The sequence below is a fragment of the Enoplosus armatus genome, chromosome 6 (assembly GCF_043641665.1).
Source record: "Enoplosus armatus isolate fEnoArm2 chromosome 6, fEnoArm2.hap1, whole genome shotgun sequence".
In the NCBI taxonomy this organism is placed as follows: Eukaryota; Metazoa; Chordata; class Actinopteri; order Centrarchiformes; family Enoplosidae; genus Enoplosus; species Enoplosus armatus.
Window position 1 is genome coordinate 22294371 of NC_092185.1, and position 24791 is coordinate 22319161.

General features: G+C 42.5%; 1 protein-coding gene across 1 annotated transcript in view; it reads right to left on the minus strand.

Moving 5' to 3' along the window:
- Window positions 1–1448: 1448 nt before the first annotated feature.
- cpne2 (copine II) overlaps window positions 1449–24791 on the minus strand; it is a 35962-nt gene continuing 12619 nt past the window's right edge. Inside the window, exons 9-15 of the mRNA XM_070907933.1 lie at window positions 24511–24570; window positions 14616–14749; window positions 13848–13902; window positions 13394–13445; window positions 10887–11020; window positions 4560–4796; window positions 1449–1556 (exon numbers count right to left, since the gene is read on the minus strand). Coding sequence (XP_070764034.1) covers window positions 1449–1556; window positions 4560–4796; window positions 10887–11020; window positions 13394–13445; window positions 13848–13902; window positions 14616–14749; window positions 24511–24570 — 780 coding nt within the window. The remainder of the gene's footprint in view (window positions 1557–4559; window positions 4797–10886; window positions 11021–13393; window positions 13446–13847; window positions 13903–14615; window positions 14750–24510; window positions 24571–24791) is intronic.

Below are 24791 nucleotides of genomic sequence, written 5' to 3' on the forward strand. Positions count from 1 at the left end.
TGAGTCATGTGGAGTAAAACACAAATCTGCTGCTGAGTGTTTTTTGTCACCACCCACCCGTTTCTTTTGCGTCTCTTTGTGGTTGTTCAGCGTCTCTCTGTGGTTGTTTCGTGCCTCTTTGTGATCATATTGTGTGTCTTTGTGGTCCTTTACAGTCTTTTTGTGGTCTTTCAGTGTCTCTTTGCAGTTGTTTTGCGTCTCTTTGTGGTGTGCTGCTCTTATATATACAGAGACAGAGAACGTGACATATCCTTCAGTTTATTAACCTGAGTGGACATAGACACAACTTTATAAAATCAATAGCAACACATTTAGTACAAAGATGCACAGCAATACACATATTAAGTACACAATTCAGCACTGCATAAAAAGTACATTAAAAACATTGGCTTATCAGAACATAAACAGCTTCATATAAATATACATTCGATATATATGCATATCAGAAATCCTCTTCTGCTTCCACTCATTAAAACTCTGACACTAACAGCCTTCTCTGACACTTTCTGTGCCATGTAACCTTCTCTTCCTTCATCAGAATCTCAGTAAAATATTTACAAAATCTAATAAATACATTTGAGAAAAAAAATTCATGCGTTTGTGATCATAGGCATCAGTTTGTAAACAGTGAGTAGATATTGGCAACATGCAGGATGAACCAAAGTCATAAGAAATCAAAGGATTTTGCAAAAGCTAGCAAAATGGCCCCATATTTAACAGCCTAATGTGTTCACACAGTATCCCACATCTATCCTGTGTTAGTGCTACAGCTGCCACCTCATCCTCCTCTGATTCTGTCCTCTTGAATCAAACAAGCACAGTGGAGCGTTAAAACCCGCCTCGTGATCAAAAGGTCAAAATTAAAACTTCCCCCTGACGACGGAGCAGGGGTGAAGAAATAGAGCTCTGTTCAGTCTGAGTCCGCCACACCTGTGCACAAACGCAAACAGCCTTCATCTGATTTGCTACCTGAAAAGGATCCATACGACAACGGGAGGGGATTCAACCACTGATACACTTCAGATCAGAAAGGACTTTACACCAAGGAGTTGTATGTATCACATGGTATCAATCACAAGACACACACATGCAAAAAACAAAACCTACATCCTGATAAATCAAGATATTTTTCATTTCTCTAAAAAAAAAAAAGGCCAGTGTTTTACCTGCATATTCACATCATTTGGAGACACCTGCCATCACAGAAACAGAGAATATCATTTCTGATGGATTCACACTGGATACTGACCAAGCATTCTTTAACCAGTATAGACGTTGCAGATATAATGGCAGGGATGTCTTCAATGTATGATTTATGTTTTTTTTATCCACAACTCATTTTTGTTCACAGCTGATATACACACTTTGATTCTGTATTGTTTGCCGTTAACGAGGAGAGAGGTTTTGTTGAGCTATTGTACAGCGTGGACTCTTGTCTTCGGGGCGTCTCACTCCGGTGCCGTGTTGCTGGGCGGAAGATTCCGCTGTTTAAAGTACTGGGTGACTTGCTGAGGCAGCTCGGCCAGGACCGACTTGGCGAGGGTCTCCTTGGGTGCCTGAGAGAGAAAAGGAGAAAGAGAGCACGTTAACTTCAACAAAAACAAAAACATGGAGCAAAATGAAGGCTGAAATGGGTTAGAATACTGGTGATTGTGGTCTCTTTTTGGTCCTGCTTTGAGTGACTAGTCTCCCAGTCTAGCCCTGACATTTGCATGTCCAGTGCACTAACCTAGAGCTGGCTGATGGTTGTGGGATGTCTACTGTACTAGTGTATATGCATATGTTTGTGTACTGTTAGTCTTTTTTCTGGCCCCTTATATCCAATGAAGGGAACACGTGTAGGTTGTTTCGACCAACTGGCTCTTTGACAGGAAGGAGCATAAACCTTACGACTGAATGAATACACTAGATAACACACTGAAGGACTGGTCAGTAACCACTGGAAACAAACCTGCAAATCCCATAAGAACACCAACTGTAGCGTGTTCTTGTATGAAAACAAACATGGGCCACGGCCAAAAGGCATCTGGAGTTCCTCAAGGCTCAATCCTGGGACCAGTTAATTCTTCCTTTATATGCTCCCGAATTATCCATCAGTTTGGTTGTGGCTCTTATCATTGCTACGCTGATGATCCAGATTTATGTATTCAAATCTGCCCATTTTACATAATTGTGTTAATGAGATTAATGCCTTGATGTCTTAGTTTCCTGCAGTGTAATCACAAAAGTTTTGGTCTTTGCACCAAATCAGGCCTTTGAAATTTTTCAACAGCACTTCTCTGGTCGGTTCCCTGATGTCTAACCCAAAGTTGGTTTCCAGAAACCTAGGGGTCATTTTTGATTCCCAGTCAAACTTTGAGAACCACCTTAAGTCAGTTATTGAATCCTGTTATTTTCAAATGAGAAACACTGCCAAACAGTAGCACACACATATCTGCTGCACTACTACTAACAAAAACTCTACAGCGTTCCTTTATCAACCCGAGGCTCGCTTCGTCATACTGGCTTCCTGTCAAATTTAAGATTAAATTCAAAATCGTTCAAATTACTTTTCAGGCATTACACAATTTGGCTCCACCATATATCAGTGAGTTGCTGATTCCATACAGGTCCACTTGGCCTCTCGGGTCATCAGAAGAAGGGCTCCTGGTTGTGCCGCACTCAAAGACTCAAGGCGACAACTTTTGCGCCTAGATTATGGAACAGTCTCCCTCAGGGAGTCACATCAGCATCTCAACTCTGTTGAGTATTTCAAGACGTACCTCAAACCAATTTATTCTCAAGTTATTTTATGCGACCTAAAAGCTAATAAGCTTTATTACAACAATAGCTACTAACTTTCAGTGTATCTCATCACCAACTATAGCAACTTGATGGAGATAAAAATTCTTTATTTAGTCTTTATTTCTTTTCCTCTCTGTCTCTCTCAGCTTCATTTCTCCCTCTTCCTCTCTATTATGTCTGCTGCTGTCTCTCACCCTCCCACCGAAAACTGGAATGAAGCCAGCAAACACTGTGTTCCTCCCACTACAGAGGAAGTCAGCTCGCCCACCACCAGCCCACACACACAGAATATACAGAAATTACCAAAAATTGTCTCCTGTGCACAGCCTACAAATGTGCACACATGTATGAACACTCGCATTAACACTTTTTACGTGTACTCTATGTATGCTCATCAACACATCACACACACACACACTCACAGTGTCTGAAATAGTGTCTCACAGTGTCTGAGACAACCAGGCAGCTCTCTTTATCTAGCAGACCCTGTATGTGTGGGGTGTGTGAGATGCTACAATCCGAGTAGCAACGGGCTGCCATTTGGTAACACATTCACACTCAGACAGCATGACATCATGTCATTAGGTGAAGCCTCTACCGCAGAACTAAGATGGAGTCAAAGTGACGCTGCAAATCACATTAGCAGGTCCAAACACTAGCTTAGGTGGCATCTCAGCAAATGGGTCAAACTTCACTGAAACTTGTTTGGTTGTTAAATGTTGTGCTTGATTCACCAGACACTCTCATCTATGTAAAGAGACAATTGTGTATTGTATTCTGAACACTCTACAGCTGGAAGGTAACGGTCCATTTACTCAAGTAAAGATTTGAGGTACTCATACTCGAGGATTGTTTTAGCTGATACAAAAAGGTTTTAGGTGCTTACAGAGTCGTGTGTTTCTGGCCACCTTTCACTCTCTGTTAGCTCTGTTTGTGGTCTCCACCACCTCCTGGGGGAAGAATCTGGCTCTTTAGCTGTTAAATGGTACTTTCAGTTACCCCCTAACCCACAGTTACAGTTAGAGAGTCGCTAACTGTGTCTGTTTGCTGTTTGGTTGGCATGTAGCTTACAGTGGGTTTTTAGACCTTGTTAGCTGAAGAGCTTGTGTCCACCTAAACTACTACTACTAAAGTACATTGTACTGTAAATATTCTTCTTTTACTGAAATAAATGTAAATACTAATACTATATACTAAATTGTGGCACTGATGTTTAAGTGAAGGATATAGCACTTTCAGAGTCAGCTCTGGATAGAAAAACATTGAAAGATCCTGAAAACCTCTTTTCTCACCTGACTGTTAGCGATGGGATCCTACATGAACACAAAATGCTCTGAGCTCTTCTCACTGGTTTGAAGCGGACGGTACTTGAAAAAAAACGGTGCTGTCATGTAATTTGAATCAGAATCTGGCAACAGTTGTGGGGTAGTTTGCTTTTAGTTGTCAGGCTACTGTCACTCAGATCTGATCAAACCACACCCACGCAGTCCTGATGTAACAGAGAAGCTGAGTTTTAAGGTGTTAAACTTTTAAAAGATCGCCCATCATCAAACTGCAGTAGAACCAATGAATGATGCCAACAGCTACTGTGACACGCATCTAAGATTTGAGGATAGCAATACCCATTTAAGAGAACAAGTATACCTCTGACAGGACTTTTTCTACGTGTCTGTATATGTGCATTTATATTTTTGCTAAACTGGGCTTTGTTATATCGCACAGTGCAGTAAGTCTTAAAAAAACTTCTTCTTAAAGACCCTGAGACCAATACTCACATTACGGAAATCCCTGAAAGGGACAAACTGCACAATGTCCCGAACAGCCTCCTCTCCCGTGTTGGACCTCAGAACGCTGGCGTCTCCATCTAGGAACTCCATGGCGGCAAAGTCTGCGTTGCCCACGCCGATGATGATGATGGACATGGGTAGCTTAGACGCCTGTACGATGGCGTGACGCGTCTCGTCCATGTCGCTGATGACACCGTCGGTTATAATGAGGAGCGTGAAGTACTGCTGCAGAGGGGAAGAGATGGAGAGAGAAAGGAGGGAGAGACGAATAAAAAGAGAAATGAGAAATCCCATTTTCATGTGACGTCACTGCTTAACCTCAAATCTCTTCTAAAGTCACCTGGAGAGAAATATGGAGGGAAGAAATGAAAGACAAACAAGCGATAAAGGACATTTCAGAGAGTGTTAGGAGTGACAGTGAAGAGGAGGCAGAGACAACACGGCGTGAGGGAGAGGAAAACAGAAACCAGAATGAAAGCTTTCCTGCATTACAGAAAGTTGGGCACCATTCATATGACAGAGCACACCATCTGTTCAGGGGGGAAAAAATGAATCCAGAGATGAGAAAAGAAAGGAAGAACCAACAGTTTGAAGTGAATCAGAAGGAAAAAGGATCAGGCTTCGGTATAAGACTGAAATACATATAAACTGTAGCATGTTGTAATCGATATGTGATGAAGTTTTTTCTTGTTTTAATTTTTTTATATACATTTACACAAAAAGGACATTAAAGGACAAACCTGAATAAATGAGTGGAGGCACATAATGAATGCATAAAGGGCACGAGGGGGGGGGGGGGGGGGGGGTTATTCAACTGTGCGAGTATGAAAACATTTGTCAGAAAAAAAAAAATGTTTCATGGCCAAGTCTGGAGATGAGCTGTGCAAACAGATGGCACTCATCCTGTCTCTCTCATCTTTATTTACAAAAAACAAACATGCACAAATGATAAATAGGAGGCCATGTCCTGTCCATGAAATACACTTTCAGGGGGCGACTATCATTGCTGTATTGCATTCTGACATGAACGAATGAAGAAAAAAGGTAGCGTCAAGTTTGTTTAATGCAGCAGCCACAAAAAAAACAACTAATATTGAATATGTTCTATGATCATTTTCAGTTGGTTTGTCACTGCAGGCGACACTCACTGTAATTAACAGACTGATCAGTGCAGCTTTAAAGACACTAACGGCCCCTTTGTTTGGCCCCCGCCCTGCACCATCCCCAACTGAGCAGAGTTTAGAAAGGTCAAGCCGGTTTCTCAAATGCAATGCCACAGTGCATTATCACGCATTTCAAAATAAGACCCACAGGTTCAAGAGGTATAAAGCAAATAAGATCTGGACTTATAAGAGAGCAAAATAAACCCCAGTGCTGAATCGCTGCTGCAGAGGGTATTAACAAGGCGTAAGAGGTGAAGATGTAAACCAACAAACATCTCTGCCCAAGAAATATGTAAAAGACCATGTGCAGCCAGCCAGCAAACTGTACATTGTTCATACAGTAAACTTACCAAAGGCATTTACGTGACACTTCACCCACAATCATCCAAACATCATCTGCAGTTGAGGACTATTTGGACCATTGGACTTAAAAGACTTTTAATATCATTTGATCTTTCTAAAAAAATCAATCATATATCTTGACTGTAATGCTTATAATTTACCATTTTATCAAACATGACTTACACACACAATGCATCTCTTCCCTCTCTCTCTCTCTCTCTCTCTCTCTCTCTCTCACACACACACACACACACACGTTTGCCACTTCTAGAGTCATTTCATTGAGCGTTAACCTAATGAAAACACAAATCAGGTTCCATTGAATGTAACAGGTTAGCGGGTTAGCCAGCTATCTTTGGGCTTAGCTCAGGTTTTCTAGCGTCACGAAATAGACTCTCTTTTAACCGGTGTACATCACCATGGTAACCTATGCTGCACAGCTAACCTGCTCCTGACAGGGACAAAAAGCTTGAGTTTACAGTGAAGTGATAAGTAACAAAGCGACATTTTTAATATACCATTAAAATAGCTTTTCAATTAATTTCTATCATAATCATAGAATTTTTTTGTGTTCAGCTCAGACGCTGACTGAACTGGTTCTTTCTGCCCCCCCGCCTCCTTTTTCCTCTAGTGCCCTGGGGCCACTTTTGCAAGATGACACAAGGCCAGGGGCCGCAGTTAATAAACAAACATTAATTGGCCTCAGGCTTTTCTGCCAGAAAGCCTTTCTAACACGCGGTTAACGTTGTGAAACGGTGGCAGTCTGGATGGGTTTAGGCACCAAAACCACTTGGTTAGGTTAAGGACAGTTTGGTTGGTTTGGGTTAAAATAATAAGTCAGCTGGACTTTCGGTTTCACACGGGACACAAGGTGAAAGTCCTGTCTTTCTGTCAGAAACATTTCCGTTTCATCTATTATCACATCACGCATTTCTCATATGGTTCTGATGATGTTGTTTGTTGTGAATCTGTTGTGATCGTGCTCATAGGTGGTTCGGTAAACCCAGAGTTAAATGAGCCAGTTGATCATGATCAAGGATCGGCGATGTTGAGCGCTTTTCAGACAACGGAATACGTGAGGGAGTCAGATCATTACTCATCATACAACTTAAAACTGGCTGTGAAAAAAAAAACTGCGCTCCATAGTTCAGTCAGAGACACTTAAACCAAAGGAAATGACCATTTATAGCAAATGGTTTCACGGTTAGATTTGGCGGAAAAGGCTCTGCTGTTTGAGGGAGCTCTCAATGAATCTGACTAGTGACGAGGAACCTGCTGAGAGAGCTAACCCCCCTTCATGCACACATACGTGAACATTCAATCTTAGTTAAACCAACACCTTGAAATACCACATGAGGAGGAGGCTGAGGTGGTGGAGGGAAACAGCGTTGGCATGAGAGCGTTAACAGTTATAATGCCCGCGCTATACGCCTGCATGAATACACAGCTGTGAATGAGCCAATCATTGTAAAGCATATTCCAAACAGCTGATGCCGATTAGCCAATACACGACTTCAGTGCTCTGTCTTACTCTGTCTTAAGCTATGCCTAATTTCAGTAAGAGACAGCAAACGGTCATATAGACATACACACACACACACACAGTGAACATAACTTCTTATCCATGATAAGAACAGACAACATGAAGACGCACACTGACTTTACTCGGAACAAATTCACACTTCCACGTTACACACACACACACAGACACACACACACACACGCAGGGAGGGCTCTGAAGCCTGTCTCTTTAATGTGCTAACAGCAGCGCTCATTAGAGAATCATTATCACACAGACAGACAGGGTCGCTCACACACTGGGACGCGCACAAACTGCGCTGGCCTGCAGCCTGTGTGTGTGTGTGTGTGTGTCAGTAGCAGTGTGTTCACACACAGTCACACAGTCTGCAGTCGCAGGTTCTCTCATTATCTGAGGAAGAGGAACACTGAGGCAAAGCAGCAGCCGATTTGTGCAGCCTACAACCTTCCCACCCACCTACCCCAACACACACACACACACACACATACATACACACCAGTCTAACCACTACCCCAGTATGTGGTCCACACACACACACACACTTCTGCTGCGGCTGTCACATCTTATTGTCTGTTACTCCTTCCTCTGTTCCACCCCTGTTTGAACTCACTGTAATATAACACAAGAAAAGGGTCTGCAATCATTTCCTTACAGAAACAAAAGGATTCTGGCACACAACACACAGTCGAGTACAGTCCTTTGTGTGTTTTGCTCATGTATTTGTTCTCCACAGGGTGACAGGGTACAATTAGGGACAAAAAGCACCGTGGGAGCATAATGATACCCGGCTACTGCACTCTCTTCAGATTTAGGCAGGAGACGTGCCACTGGATACGTACAAGAGGGTGAACATGTACCATTTGTTGAAAGTTTGTAGATCCGAAGCTCCTGTGAGTTTCACACGTCGGTACTTTTTTTTTGTGTGAATGCTGAGCTTCACAGGTAATCTAAGTCCTCACTCGAGTCTGGCTGTTTGCCGCCTTGCTGCCCTGCAGACATCAGCAACATGAGTGAGACCTCTGTTTGCGCCCACACTTGTCTGGTTTAAGCTGCAGTGAAGTCACGCAAGACCAAATAAGGTTGGTCTGACCCGTGTTGTGATTCTTGTTGGTTTCTTAAAACGCAAGCTGTAGCTACTTTTCATGTATAATCTCACTCTTGTAGCCATTCCACTATACAGTGGTCCTTTCATATTGGTGGGATTCAAAAACATGTATTCAGCTGAACTTCACGCTGAAAAGTATGACAGTCTACAGCCATGCTAGCGGCTCTGTGAGGCTGTATCTAGGCACACCGGTGCTTTGAGCTAAATGCTAACATCAGCATGCTAACAGGCTCACAATGACAACGTTCACATGCTGATGTTAAGCAGATATAACGTTTACCATGCTCACCGTCTTAGTTCAGTGCGTTAGCATGCAACATTTGCTAATTAGCACTAAACACAAAGTACAGCTGAGCCTGATGGGAACGTCATTAGTTTTGCAGGTATTTTGGTCCTAAACCAAAGTACTGGACAAAGTTACATTTTGACCTGATGGTGGTGCTAGAGGAAAAGTCAGCAGATCACCAAAGTTATGAGAATAATAATAACAACCAAATGCTGTGGCAATAGTTGTTGTGTTTTTGACATTCCCATCAGTCTCAGCTGAATCGTTTTGCGGGTATTGGACAAAGTAAAATGTCAAGTCATTAGGATTCATTCTCTGGGGACCATAACTGTCTGTATCAAATCTCATGGCAATCCATTCAGTACCTGTCGAGATAACCAAAAGTGGTGGACGGACCGACCGACTGACCGACCGAAATCGCCATCCCTGGGGCCATGCTGCTAGCATAAAAGAGTCCACCACGCGAGAGGGTGGAGGGGAGAGGAGGAAGACTACAGAGAAAGTGACACAGAAAAGGAGAAAAGGAGATGGAGGATGTCTCCCTATCATGCTGTTGAAATGCCTGGTCAGTGTCTCAGCTGAAAAGAGGTGTGAGATGAGGAAGAAGAGAGGACAGAAGTTGTCACTCTGGTCTGTCACCCTCCTCCCTGACACTCTGGTCAACATGCCAGGACTCCGAGCCAACAGATGCACACACTTGTTTGTCCCATCAGCTATCAAGCTGCTAAACAGAGTAGATGAATTATGAGTACAAACTGCCCTCGCAGGCATTCACAACTTACTGCTCCTCTACTTCTGCAGAGTAAATAATATGATCTAGTTGTTTGCTTGTATTTTCTTTCCCTTCTTGAATAATAATGATAATACGGGTTATCATTATTCAAACCTTTGTCCGAGTTGGAATGTGTATTACACAGACAGTGAAAGGTATGAACGTACAGTAGATCATAGTTTATAACCACTCATAACACAGAAACACAGGAGTCTTGACAGCAAACCGCCATAGAGAGCAGGACCGATTCAACAAACCTTAAGGGAAATGGTTCAGCGCTAGTGAAAGTAGACAATGGGAATCTCCTAACAGTGATTTGGCAGCAGACAGGCTCAAGCCGAGAACAAAATAAGTGAGATATCAGAGGATGAAAGAGAGGATATCAGTGAAGGGATCACGTAAACCTAAAGAGCTGTTCGATAGCGCTGAGACGAGAAGAGAGTCTTGTGAAGAGATGAAATGACAGAGGGCAGCATTATGCAATCAGTGTTCACTAATGACAATGTGAGCAACAACAGCAGGAAGTAAAATATAACGTATAAACAGCTAAGAGTTTGACTTACTGTTAAATGTGAAAATAATTTGGGGAATCATACTATTTTTCAATTTCTCGGATAGTCAAAGACATCAAAGTAATATCAAATATGTTTTTAATAAGTACATAGAAAAAAATAATGAAATACACCTATCAAAAACAAAAACAAAACAAAACAGCAGCAGATAGATAGATAGAAACACGTATGGGTAACATCACAGTGCTACATGAGGTTTTGTGACTATGTCTGAAAGAGGCGCATGCGGGCCGTTATGGGCCGGTGTGTCGTCAGAAGAGGCCGTTCTGATAGACTGATGGCTGGCTGTGTTTAGGCATGGATTAGTGGTGGTTATGGTTGTGGTCAGCAGCTGTGTCTGGAGACCCACGACGATCCACCCCAGCAACATATTCTACCTCAGACTCAGAAGATGAGGAGTTGACAAATGAGAGATGCACAGAGAGGAAGAAGAGCCGAGTTGCCTCACCCCCCTCGTCTGCTTGATACAGGTTCAACTGGAGAGTAAATGAAAGCACGGAAAAGATGGACAAATAGGCGAGTTGTCGTCACCTACCGCTGCTTTCTCTTGCTGAAGTGCCTGGGCAGCGAAACGCGCTACATGGTTGATGATTGGAGCGAAGTTTGTCGGGCCGTAGAAACGGATGTGGGGGAGACAGGCGGAGTAGGCCTGGGCAATACCCTCCACACCTACACACACAGAGTAAGACAGAGAGAAAGAATTCAAAATCCAATTTAAAGATGGGTGGGAAACGGTGAGGGCAGGAGAGAGAGGTTTGTGATGGGGAGGGAAAAAAGATGGGCCGCATGTGAAAACAATGGCTTTCACGCGTATCTCTCAACTCAAATGAGACATTTTCAACTAGGGAAGCTCACGAAAAGACATTATTGTTTCTCATCAGCATTGCTATTTTAGACTCCAATCAGCTTAAACAACCAGACAATTGAATGTGTGCCCAGACAGGGTGCATTTGCTGAACACTAGCTTCCTGCCTCAGCATCCTGCATGTCTTTTTGTTTCTTTCAGAGAACTGGGAAGTCAGCGCTGCAACTTGCTAGATTAGTTTTCATGTTTATTTATTGATATAAAAGTTGAGTTCATTCACATCTCAATTTGGTAAAAAATATACACCTTCAGAGTAAAATACTCTAGACAAACGGTTAACATTATAAGATACTTCAAAATGATGTGTATCAGTGGTTGAGAGCAAACAAACATTTGGTTCCCAGGTATAATGCGGACCCCTTGTTAGGATGGTTACATACTGCACTTGCATGAAAAGGTTATATTTCGCAGTTCCTGCAGCACTTTGTGACTGCAGTCCTCCGAATCAGGTTTTATTGTTTGGCCTCTCCAAGAAAAGACGAGCTGTAAATGCTCTCTTTTCCGAGAAGTGGTTCATCTGCTAGCCTTAAAAAGAAAGGGCACATGTGGAGGCTGATGTTTTAATAACGACAAGCAGCACATCTATTTTGATGAAACACAAAGCACTTAATGTTTTGACACAGGTCTTGCTCAGCAGAGGGCTGAGTATGAATGTTCTTATTCAGTATAACCTCCTGCCTTTGTCAGGCTAAAATATGTGTTGCATAATTTCATTCTGGGTCTCACAGTTGTGCTCTCAGCAGTTGGTACTCAAGTTATTTGCATTTGTCAATAAACACATTTGCATCCTACACATTTCAAATGCTAATGGCGCATTGACGGATCAGAATGCACCATATTAAGAAGTTCATTTAAAACAAGGTGCAAGATACTGACGATTTACAATTCTGTTCAAATGTAACTAGATGGCGCGGAAGTGAAATTATTGCATTGCATTGTATACCATTATTGATGGTGTTAGATGTCAGGGGATCACCTAAGTGATCACAATTTATCCTCAGGGGGGCATGAATGTGTGTACCAAATTTCATAGCAATCCATCCAACAGTGGTTTTGACATTTCACTCAAAATCACATGCTAACCTCATGTTGGCGCTAGAGGAAACCGACCCACCGGCCACTAGCGCGACTAAAAATACTAATTGTAAATGATTTTATCAGGTGTGCATTGCTAGCATGCAGTAAAATGAGCTAGCTTGATCATTAGCCTGATACTATTTAACTATGCAGATTGCAATCTGGAACTCTTTGTCTTCAACAGCCAACGTGCTAAATGTTGAAACATCACAGAGATGGGCAATTTCAATGAATGTTTGTAAAGATAAACAAATAAATGTGAATGCACTTTCATGCATTCACCGGTCGGGATTGTCAGGAGCAACTGTTTGGTGTCACAGTGTGCACTGGCGTTCATACTGCCAATTTAGACAAACGTCGTGAGTAGAAAGTGTAGGTGAAGTGTGAAGGTGTTATTTACTCAGACTCAGCAAGACTGAGGAGTGGAGCACCTGCTGCTGTCACATGATCTGGAGATGGCGTGTCTTTTCTACTGGGTGTCCTGCGTTCTTGTTAAACTGAAGAATACTCCAGTTTCTACTGCAGTGATGTTTTACCTTTTTCCAGTTTTTTCCACAACTTTCTGTTTCAGTCTCTCAAGCAGCGGCAACCTTTTTGCTGTTGCAACACGAGTGTAGTCATATTGTAATATGGGCCTGAATGTATATTTTAGACAAATAACATTCCACCTTCATAGGCAAAGAAACAGCTTAGCAACTCCTATCTGTACATGCAGCTTGCTGGCAGAAGATGTGGGTCCAGGCCTCGAAGAAGACCACAACCTATATGTTTAGATAAGCGACAGTGTTTTCAGCGGATGCTATTATAAATGGAATAGAGTTGTAAACAAACAAGTCACTGTGCCAGTGAGGCGTCGAGAACAGGCAGTGGTAGCGATAGCTTTCCCGTATCTGCATATATATCAGCCAATACGATACATAAAAGATATCGCAGTTCAGAAATGACAAAGATATGTGTTAAGTGTGTTTCTTTCAACTGTAAAATGTCCCAGCCAGAACATATTTCGGTCAAATGTTACAAATTTAGGGGATCCTTATCAGTATTGTGTGTTTATGTTAGAAAAGCTCAGTCAGGCTGCAGCAGGGTCACAGGTGACTCACCTGAACAGAAGGGGTTGGTGGGGTTAAAGTTGATGGCAAATTCGTGTGATACCTGAGGAGATGAGAAACACAGACAATAAACTTGATATTCATCCTTCACTACACTGTAAAATATTGTTGAGAAATACTGTCCATATTTCCCACACTTCCTCCCTCCCACCCTCTCTCTCTCTCTCTGTGCTGCTCTCTCTCCTTTGTCCTTTTCATCAGCTCAGTGCCATGGCAACACAGATGGGTTGACAGTTGCGTAATCATGTGAATATGCATGTATAGTGCTTACAGTTTTATCTGTGTGTGTGTTTGTGTGTGTGTAAAATGCATGTATAATATAGGCTTGCTTTAACTGTAAGTTTGCACGTGTCACTCATATCTGTGTCTAACACACACACACACACACACACACACACACACACACACAAAACAACAACAACAACAACAACAACAACACACATACCTTCCAGTCTGGTGGGAGTTGGGCTCCAAACCCCAGAGCAGGAAACATTTTGTCGCTGAGGAGGAAACCATGACAACAGATTGGAACGTTAGTTAAACCTTTTTTCTTTTCTTTTTTTTTCATCCAAACTCAACAAGCTGGATTTAGACAGCAGAGGAAATCCTGTTACCTTTTTCTCCACAAACAAACACATGCAATGACATTTACAGAGAAACAAGCAGAGAGCTGCTAGAAAAATGAAGCAATCTTGTAAAATGGCTTCTCACTAAGAGAAGTAGCACCTCTTTCCCGAAGGCCTATTGTCTTTTTGACCTACAGGGATTTCCATGACACTTAATTCATGGTCTTCAGTATGTTTTCAGTGACACAAACGTAGGCCTTTACTCTGAAAATCTTAACATATAAAGTAAAACAGTAAAAATAGATGGCCGCGCGTTGGTGTGCACCACCGATGCTCATGTTAAAGCTCTGTTCTCTAGATGATGGGATTAAGGTACTGATAGACCAGATTAATTCTTACTGTAAAGCCTACAGTGACGTACATGGGAATGACAGAAGAAACCATTACTTTGTCACTGTTAACACAATTCCAGTACTGAAATATTTTCGGTACTTTCCATCTATCAGTCAACCCAACATCACTCATATCTTGAGTTGTATTTAAAAAGCGCAGATTTCAACATTTGACCATTTAAGTGAAGAAGTCAAACTATCTTAAGGTAACTGTGGTCCTAATTGATTAAAAACAAGGCTGCCTTAGATACTCACGTATCATAGTCCTGTATGATTTGTCCCACAGCCAAAATGGCAGCGAGATACTCGTTGCTGCCCAGTGGGTTAATGTAGTGGAGGGAGGACGGCTCACGAGGGCTCCCATTAGAGGCCGTGAAGTCTATGCCGACCTGTGGGAATACAGAGAAGTGACAGATCAGAGGTCGCCTTAGAAACCTGCTGTGTATTTACAACAGTGATGATTTTAATGGGCTCAAAATACTGTAACTGTTGTAATCTGTTTCCTTTATTTCCTTCTCCACTAAGTACAACAAAGCCGATTCACCTACAATAATGTAATGACAGCTGAATATTGGAAGAAGAGACAAACAGGTTGAAACGTTTTTGACATAAAATGAAAAATGTCGCAGGGGGAGCCCAGTTTTATCGACAGGAAGACTAATCTGGCAACTACACAAGCTGTGAGTGTTAATATATTTCTTCAGTTCAACTCTACTGTTTATCATCTGAATGTGGACTTTAACATAACACTCAGTGTGACACATGCTGCTCTCATTGATGCCTCAATCACGTAGCTGGAGCCACTTAAGGTTTGGGGTTGTTTCTCTGTTTAAAAGTGCAGTAACCTGGAATATGTAAAATGACATGGCTTCAGCTAACTGTCTTTAGCGTCCAGGCTCACGAAGCGAGGCTGCAAACAGAAAAAATGTCACATCCCCTCTCACCTTTCGTCCAAATAAACTCACTTAAAGTTTAACCAGGTTAGGCCATTTGGTTCATACTGCTGACATGTTCACGTCTTCAAAAACAACACCTTGGTGACTCAGAAGTCACTGAGAACATGGGGTTCAGTATGAAACACAACACAAGGTTCACACACGCACACACACACACACACACACACACACACGCTATTTTTAACAAACTGACAGAAAACAAACAATGACAGCAGAAGCAGAGTTCCTGTTTATTCCTGTTCCTGGCATTACACATTGCGAAGCGAAGGTCTGAAGGAAAAAAAGAGACGCTGGAGTTTCTGGCAAGTTTTTGGAAACAGTGTCTGAGCTGGAACATCTCGTTATCTTTGAGTAAGAGAACATCGACAGTCCAATAGCACATACATATACATATCACATACCTGGCTCGAGATGTGAACAACTGATATGATTTAGTTGATATTGTGATTCATTTTGCAGCGTTTTTGTATCACAACATATTGTGCCATGATATGTCATCACAGCCTTTACGTCTGTCAAACCTGCGATTTTGACATTTAACTTGACTGAAAATGCACACGGTTCTTTGTCTACCGAGCAACTTTCCTAATTCATCGAACACATTACAAACATTGTTGTTTCAAAAGCATCTGTTTCTGTTTTGTTTTTTTTCATTCTTGGACACACGAGGTTTTCATCTGGGGACAGATAAAATCAGACACTGTAGCGCAGCCGTGTCTAAAAAAGAGAGAAAGGCCCTGAAACCACGCAGAGGCATATTTTTAACGCAGATGGCCGCAGGGTGACACTGCGGTGACATACAGTATACGCAAATATGAACACGCAGGCGCTTTGAACACATGTACCCAAAGTACAAAGGCACACACACACACACACACACACACACACACACACACACACACACACACACATACACACAGCCTAACATAATATGAGATTAAGAGTGACAAGCTTTTCCTCGGGCGGTGAATAGCGGTTTGTGTGCTGACAAGAGCCCGACCCAGAAACTCCGCCCCCCCTCCTATCAGCTTAAAGATAGTCTAAAGCATCTCCTGCTTTGTCTCTTTGTTCAGAGTGTTATAAAACACCAGCGTTCTGGTTCAATGGGGACTACGGCCGAGGAAAGAGAGGACGGAGGAGGGGCGGAAAGAGAGAGCAAAGGTGGTAGATGTGAGAGTACGAGAGAGGAAATTGGGCAAACGAGGTAAAGACTGGGAGGACAGAGAGAGAGGGGGGGGGACGGAGCGCAGCAGGAGCAGAGCAGGAGTGACGGACACAGAGATGCAGGGTGACAGAATTAGGGTGTCGTTGTGTATTTTGCATGTGTGTTAGTCCTGGAACACCATATGTGTGAAAAAAAGACCCATATAGTACACTGCCCTTGGATCAGGGTGGCCAAGTAGACAAATCATTTCCTCTGTAATGACTTTCTGATACTTTCTGGAAACAGCTTAATAACTTAAAGGGGTGCTGAGTATTTTGTCAGTTTATAAATCTTGAAAGGAAACCAGGGAAATGCAATAACACAGTGACGCGTATAGCTTACAGTAGAAACCTAAAAGTCAAATAGAGCTGCAACAATTAATCAATTAGTTGATCGAAAGACATTTCATCTGCAACTGCTTTGATAATCAATTCATCATTTAAGTCATTTTCCAAGCATAAAGGCCAAACATTCGATGGTTCCAGGTTCTCAAGTGTGAGAATTTGCTGCTTACATTACAGTGAGTTTCATGTTTTTGGGGGTTTTTGACTGTTGGTCGACAAACAAGACATTCCATGGTGCCCCCTTGTGCTCTCGGGTATCGTAATATGCTAGCTGCTTTCTAAAGTTTTACAGGCCAAATGAGATTAATTGATTTATCGAGAAAATCATCGGCAGATTGATTGATAATGAGAACAATTGCTAGTTGCAGCCCTTCAAACCTTTGCAATAAAAAATGGAGAAAGCGTGTGGATTAGAGAAGAAATCAAAACACTCTGAGTGGTGAGACAATTTATCACAACACAAAACGAAATAGTACTTGGTTGCTGTCTGCCTGTTTGGCTTCAGAGCACGTTTTAGCAGTGTTTGCCCGGTCAGCGTACCTTTCTCCATCCGTTTGCCAAGGGAGCTCAGAGCCACGTGTACTTATGGACCTCCGTGCGGTCGACTTGTGTTTGCTATCCGTACTCAGCATCATGACACTACTCAGGTTCCGCTCAGGGAGACCGTCCTTCTTTGAGCTCGGCGACACAGCGACACTATGGACTGAAATCATTTGATTTTTTGTCAACATTGTTGAGGATGCAGCCGTCTTGTTTAAATAAACTTTATTGGAATTGGACAAAACCGACCAGTTGTTCCTGTGCTAACGTTCGGCGTGAGCAGCCGCGTTGTGGCCGGTCAACTGATCCAGTACAGCGTGAGCATAAAAGCTGCAGGTTTCTGGCCGTGCAGACAACCCTGCTTTTACTGAACGAAAAGCAACAGCAACACTGCTTTTGTCTTCATTTCCATTTTGCTTCGACCGATGGCGGCCACTTCACAACACAAAAGTAGGCGGTGTGTCTCCAAACTTCCAGCACTGACCTGACAGATAACCCCAGTAGCCCCAGAAAGGGCAAAGCCTCTCCCACCCTCCGTCTCCTAGAATGAAGAATACTCCAAACTGACAGTTTTCCTCCTTCCCATCAAGATGCCTAGTACCATCGCTATGACTATGTTCCTGCTGAAGCTCCTGCACCAACCATGGCTTCCTTTACCCAGAGACAGGACGTGTTGAACGAGACCCAGAACGCATATTCAGATTTGCTTTAATCACCCAGCCAACGGGCTCTCAGCTTCGAACAGCGCTCTCAGGCCTGGATTCAGGAGGCGTCCCTGCTCCGGGTGAGATTTTTGTAAGTCTTCTCGAACGTGCACCCGTATCACTCAGAGGTTACTGTATCAAACACGGCCGGAATTACATTTCAGTTTACAATCCTGTCTTTACTAAAGATGACAATGTTTTACAGTGTCTTCTTACAATGAAATGTGTTCTAGCCTTTACCTAAATAGTTAATGATAGATGAGAAATTGCATTACGAATAGCACGCTGAACATCACTTGGCACGGATGTGTACACTGCTAAGGAGGAATGGAGTGTAGTTTTTCATTTGTTCCTGTTATGAGTGATTTTTCAGCCCTGGTATCCGTTCATTTTGTCTTACAATGAACCTGAAAATGTGTTTTCCCAAACTGACGAGCCGATGCCACAAGATCATCCAAGAAACGATTACGGCATTTTTCCTCCAGTGCCCTCTCCGGTGACAGACATTTTTAGTTCGATGGCTGTGAATTCGATGACTGTGGGAGATGACACCATTCTGTTTCCAACTTATTCCTCGCCCCGAGCTATTAGCAATTGCCAACACACAAGTAGACTAAACACAACATGACAAACACACAGTTTCAACAAGCAAGTGCAGGGGATTAAAATGAATAGCGGGCGACACAGCAGCATCTCATTACCGTACATTTCAGAGCAGCGATGTGGCGTAAAACGTCTGTGACTGCAATAAATTAGAGGGATTCCTCTACTGCCAAATTACTGTCAAATAATTGACATAGTGATATTCAAGTTGGAGTTTTCTCAGCTGTGCCATGTCGAGTATCAGCCAATTCTCACGCCAGGACCTCTCAGACTCATTTGCAGTTAAACAGAGTTATTCTCTGTCTCACTCTGAGGTGTTCCCGGTGACAACCAGGAGCTGCTGTCCGCCGCCAGACTTTTACTGTGCTGTATGTAACAATAGAAATCCCTGCAGGTAGTTCCAAGCATACATCGGCGGACGGCTCACAGTAGCTGTAGGGATGTGTCATGTGCTGTGCAGAGATATGAGGTATAACAATGAGAATATTGTAATGTGGTTGGATTTTATGCTGCCTCCAATGATACATCACGTAATATTATATAAATACTCAAAAAGGGGCCTTTAATTTAACCTCAACTGTAGATAGAACCAGGCCTAGTATTTTAAGTAATTTAAGTATATTTGGTCATAATTTAGTAAAAGGTTTCCTAGTTTATTTGATCTGCTCCTGTTTTAAATGCAAACTCAACAAATCACAATAATAAGCAAGAGATCCTTATCAAAATGTTCATGTTATGTGTTTTTACGAGAAAATGGAAATCTTTGTCAGATTTTTTCAAACTCTCAAATATTGACGTATGCTTCGGGCTACATATTGTACATTTCCACAGCACTAATTCAGTCAGTAGAGCTACATAGTCATGCCATAACAGAAACGCTGTTCCTCTCACGCGCTATTTCATCGGAGTCTATTCTTCTATGCTGTTTTTTCATCGGTGTTAAGCCGCTGTCAATGAAACCTGCACAGATGTTCCATAAACTTAATGTGTGTCATTGACAGTAGATTAGCACTGATCACAAAGACAGCAAAGTGGGACTGACTGCAGTTAATGAGTGAGTGAAAACCAGGGACTCACCCGGTGCTGCATGTCATCCCCTCTCTGTCTCTCTCGATCCTACAATTCAAGATAGCCCACCATCCTGACATCATAAAGGTTATTTTTTCAAACGCTGGAAAGTTTCCCAGAGCCACAGGAGGTTATTAACATTTTACGTGTGTGTAAAATACACATATCTTATTATTTTAGACTTGGCCATTTTTGAACACCGTTTTTTATTACCAAAAAAGAAAGTACCATCAGATACCGTCAGGCTTTGGGAATTAAGAAACATATCACGACCTAATATTTTGTGAATGCCGCATGGCCTCACTGAATAAAACGATAAGCCCTGAGCTCTGCTGTGAGACTGACTTATAATTTCTAAACAGTAGGAAGCAGGAAACTGAAAAAAACAGCCATGTGTCTTAACTGATATTGTCTGTATCAACTATCAACATCTCGTGGCTGTGAAGACGCTTGTCTGTGCTGTCATTCATGAAAAGTTTGTTTTCCCTGTGAATCCACAGGGACACGAGTACTACACCCTACACAGCCCTGAGTGCTATCAAGCATGAGATATGAATAATGGCGTAATTCAGTCGGAATGAGTGTTTTACAAACAGCCCATCAGCAGTAGCAGCCTCTCTTTGTGTCGGAGTGTGTAACGGAGAGACGCTGCTCTCGCCTCCAGCTCCCACAGCCCCGAGGAGAGACTTTCCCTTCCTGGAGATTAGGATTAGAGCCACACTAAGTCTGATTGAACACCGCAGAACAGCTCTTTCTGCATGTGTGTGTGTCAGCGCGGGGTGTGTTTTCGTACACGACTGCTTCTCACTGTACGTGTGTGAAAATCGGTGTACATATGTGTATGTGAGAAGAAGATGTCGTCGGTGATTGAGCGTCTGCGTGAGATTATGTGTAAGCAGGGAAGGTGCATGTTTGACGATATTGCATGTGTGTGTGTGTGTGTGTGTGTGTGTATACACCTACAGTATAAGTCTTGTTCAGAGTGCAGAAGTATGTGTGATAAAATGTCTGTATGAAGAAGATACTGTGATTGGATTTGTGTGTGTGTGTGTGTGTGTGTGTGTCCCAAAGTCATTTTGGTAGTCAGTTTGGGAGTTTGCATGTAAATCGGTCGTAGTGTGTGAGCGTGAAAGCAGGAGAGAGAGTGTGACGAGGATATTATATGTTTGTGCTCACATGTGTGTATGTAAATTAGTTTGTAAGCAGGAGAGAGGAAGCATCTGTGTTAAGACAGAATTAGGTGTGTATGTGTGTATGTGTGTATGTGTGTGTGTGTGTGTGTGTGTGTGTGTGTGTGTGTGTGTGTGTGCGTGTGTGTGTGAAAGAGCTGCAGGTCTGTGACAAAAGGCAAAAGATTAGGAGGGAGCAGCAAGGATTTAAGAGTTCCCATTCCGCCTTAAATTTGCTCATCTCACCACCACCAGAACAGGCGAATGTTCCCATTGCACTGAAACTCTGCTCACTACAAACAAGCGAGGCCCTGATGAGGAAATGATTAAAACATTTACATCCCTCTGTCCACCAATAACTACAAGCCCCCATTTGCAAATTCTACAAATTGTGATGTTTCTGTTTTAACTCGGTATGTTGGATGTTTGCCTTTTTAGTAATTTTCGGATTCCCAGTTAGCGGTGGAATATTTCCACGGCTGAGAGCCGATCAACCGTTTCCAAACCTTTTACTGAGGCACTCGCCTGCTGGCTGACGACGGAGGGGAGTGTTTCCCATTCACCTCAGTCATCCAAAGGAGAGCCGGCTGGATGTAGAGAGTCCGTGAGCACATCACTGCTGGACAGGTCAAAACTCCCCACTCTGTTTTTAACTGGTCATCAAGAGCTGACCAGAGCATAGACGAGAAGAATTACCCACTACCACATCACATATTCAGCAATTAAGTGGGCCCTACACTACAGCATGAAGAAGGTAAGGCTCCCATCTAGTTGCATCTTCAGTAGATATTTGGTTGCAATTGACTTACAAAATGTTTCCAGGTGTAAAAGGGGTCTTATGAGACTGAGGCCAAAGCTGCATGTCCCAGGAAAAAGTCTGCATCCTCACCAGTTGACAACTCAAGTACAAAACTTGGAAATAAAGAAACAGCACTGTTCTTGTGTTGCAGTATAGAACTAGTTAGTTCTAGTATTATAAGCATGAAGAGGTAAAACGTAAAAATCAAAATGTTATTTTGCCACGACTAAAATCTCTCTGGCAGCTTGGCTCACATGCTGAGATGGTGTACTGTATGCTATTTTCAAACCGTCCTTTCTTTCACTTTTAAACCTGCAGCAACTCGTCTTTTTGGGGCGCTTGGCAGCGGAAACAAGTTGTGAACACAACACTGACATGTCATCATCTTTCAACAGCTGCTTATTTACGCATCCAGCAGATATGGATCAACATTATTTAATTGACAACAAAAGTACAAGAATAAACATTTAAAAATCTTCATTAGCTTTAAATGTTTTGTCAGTGCAGAGCTGTCTTCCTGAAAGTAAACCTGTGTTGAACTGAGAATACAGTATGAGGGTAAAATCCTCTTCAGTGACAGAAAACGGCGTTCATACACACAGAGAAACCTACATTATACCATTCAGCTTTAATACTCTTTTTCACGCTCCCTCATTTATCATGGTGCAAACCTTGCCATCAACAGCACAAAGCGTCACTATGGCAACACCACTATGCTCTTTACCTTAAAGCCTAATTTCCAACAATACGATGAGGTAAAAACAACAGGCTGACGGTGAAGCTTGTCATTGTCTGTGTTTGTGTGTGTGCTCCTGCACAATGCCCTGAAATGAACAGAAGACCCAGCAGCTACCCCCCACCCCCAGGAGACACACAGAACACATCCTCTGACGCTGGCAGCAAGTCTGCACAAGAGCCCGAGTGAAGTCACCTCTGCACAACAACTCTCTCTCGTACTTGACCAAGACCTTGAGCCAGAAATATACTCCACACAATCCCAGCATTCCCTTCAACAAGAACAAGAGGTGAAACGTACAAGATGCTACAAAGGACACTTCTGTGGAGCCATGTTTTCCAATACAGCAGTGAGGCAGGTGGGGTTAAAACAGCCGGCCAGGGCTCCAGGAGGAAATACACCTTTCAGTTTTCTTTCCATAGATAATGTCGTGTGTTCAGCTGTTTTTTGTATTCCACCACGTCGATTGACTTAAAAATCAAACAATGTGCAATCGTCTCGAACAGCTCTTCATCATTCAACAAAACATTCGTAAAAAAATCATGTTGAATAAATCAAATCAGTTATGGGTCAATTCAGTGAGGTGCAGGGTTAACGTGATGCTATAGTATCATAAACCAATCCTTGAGGTTCATCAGGTTTTATTATTGAAATGGTGATTTACAGTGGGAATAAAAGGTCAATCACAATTTCCCAGTGCTGTTCATCATGTGCAACAGAGTAAAGCTCAAATTATACTTTTGCCACCCACATAGCTGCGACATGACTTGTCGACATCTGCGTGCATTGGGACTGTACACACAGACCCTACGCACCGGCTACACGTGTGTGAACACACCCGCCAGTTCTGACACCCAGTGTAGTATAGATTACAAATGTGTGCGTGTCCACTGTCCATGTCCAGAACCTAAAGACAGAACTGCTTCCTGTTTTCCTAAATACATAGCTGACATGTCATTAAACTTCTCCATCTGAATAATACTGTAGCTGTTCCAGGGTCAGAGGCATTGCTTCAACCAACATAACGCCTAAGAAAGGTATATGCAGAACTACATTTAAACTCAGGGTTTGTCCCTAAGTATTTAGTCACTAGTTTCACTGAACCTCTCATTTCAAAATGACCCATCAGAAAAGAGACAACTTTACTCCAATACATCCTGAAAGAACCAGTGCAATGACTCTTGACAAATATTAAAATACAAGGAGGTGCACAGGTGTCTAATCTCAGATCAGGCCTGCTACACCTGGAGCCTGTTTCTAGCTCACAAAGCTGGGAAATTGTTGGAGACAGAGAGGCGGGGAAAAAAGGCACACTGTGTATGTGCATATGTAAAGCTGGCACAGAGTGGTGGTGTCACAATTTTGTATATATTTGTATGTGTGTGTGTGTGTGTTGCAGTAACCAGTGAGCCAGTCTGAATAGTCCTGAGATTTATCTGCAGGGAAGTTGCATTTGTTGGACAAAAACACCCTGGATAATAAAAACAACTCAATGTGTGTGTGTGATTGGCTATTATAAAACAGGACTCTCCACACACAAAGGTGTGACATCACCAGGGACACACAAGAGTTTCTCCCAACGAGAGACCAAAATAGACGATTCGCTGTCTCTCTCCCTCCCTCTGGTAAAATAATCTCTTTTTTCACCTGTTTCTCTTTTTATCCCTGTATTTTAATTTCACTCTCACTTTCAAGCTTCACCATTTCAAAATATCAATTTCTTGTATTCACCCGTTTTTCCCTGTTCTCTTTCTGCCCTCCTGTTTCCACGATTTCACAAAACCCCATTACTCTCCTCTCCGCTCATTTTTTCCTGTCTCTCTATACCTTCTCCCCGTCCCTCACACTTTTGCTTTCTGTATGTAAATGATCGTGATCCAACTGTAACCCCGGGAGACGAAAATAGAAAATCTGAATGTTTTCTATCTGGGGTTTTTTTCTCGAGAGCAAAGCATGCGGAAACGTGTATCTCATTACCACATCATTGCAGAGGCAGAAAAAAACAGGGATGCTAATGTCGTACTCACTGTGAACATGAGCTGGCATCCGCCCAGTATGTAATCCAGGAACGTGTAGACTCTTGTAATCTAGGGACACAAGAGTCACAGGGCAAAAAAAACAGTTCAGGAAAATAACTACAGCCAGCAAGAGAAGATCTTGATCTATTGAAAAAAAGAGACTTTTGATCGAATCAATGAAATCATTAGACTGTTATAAATCTCACCGGCATCATACACTGTTAACTCTGCTACAAATAAACACACAGGCTGTTTGTTATTTTCATTTAAGATACGGTGTCTGATCCGGT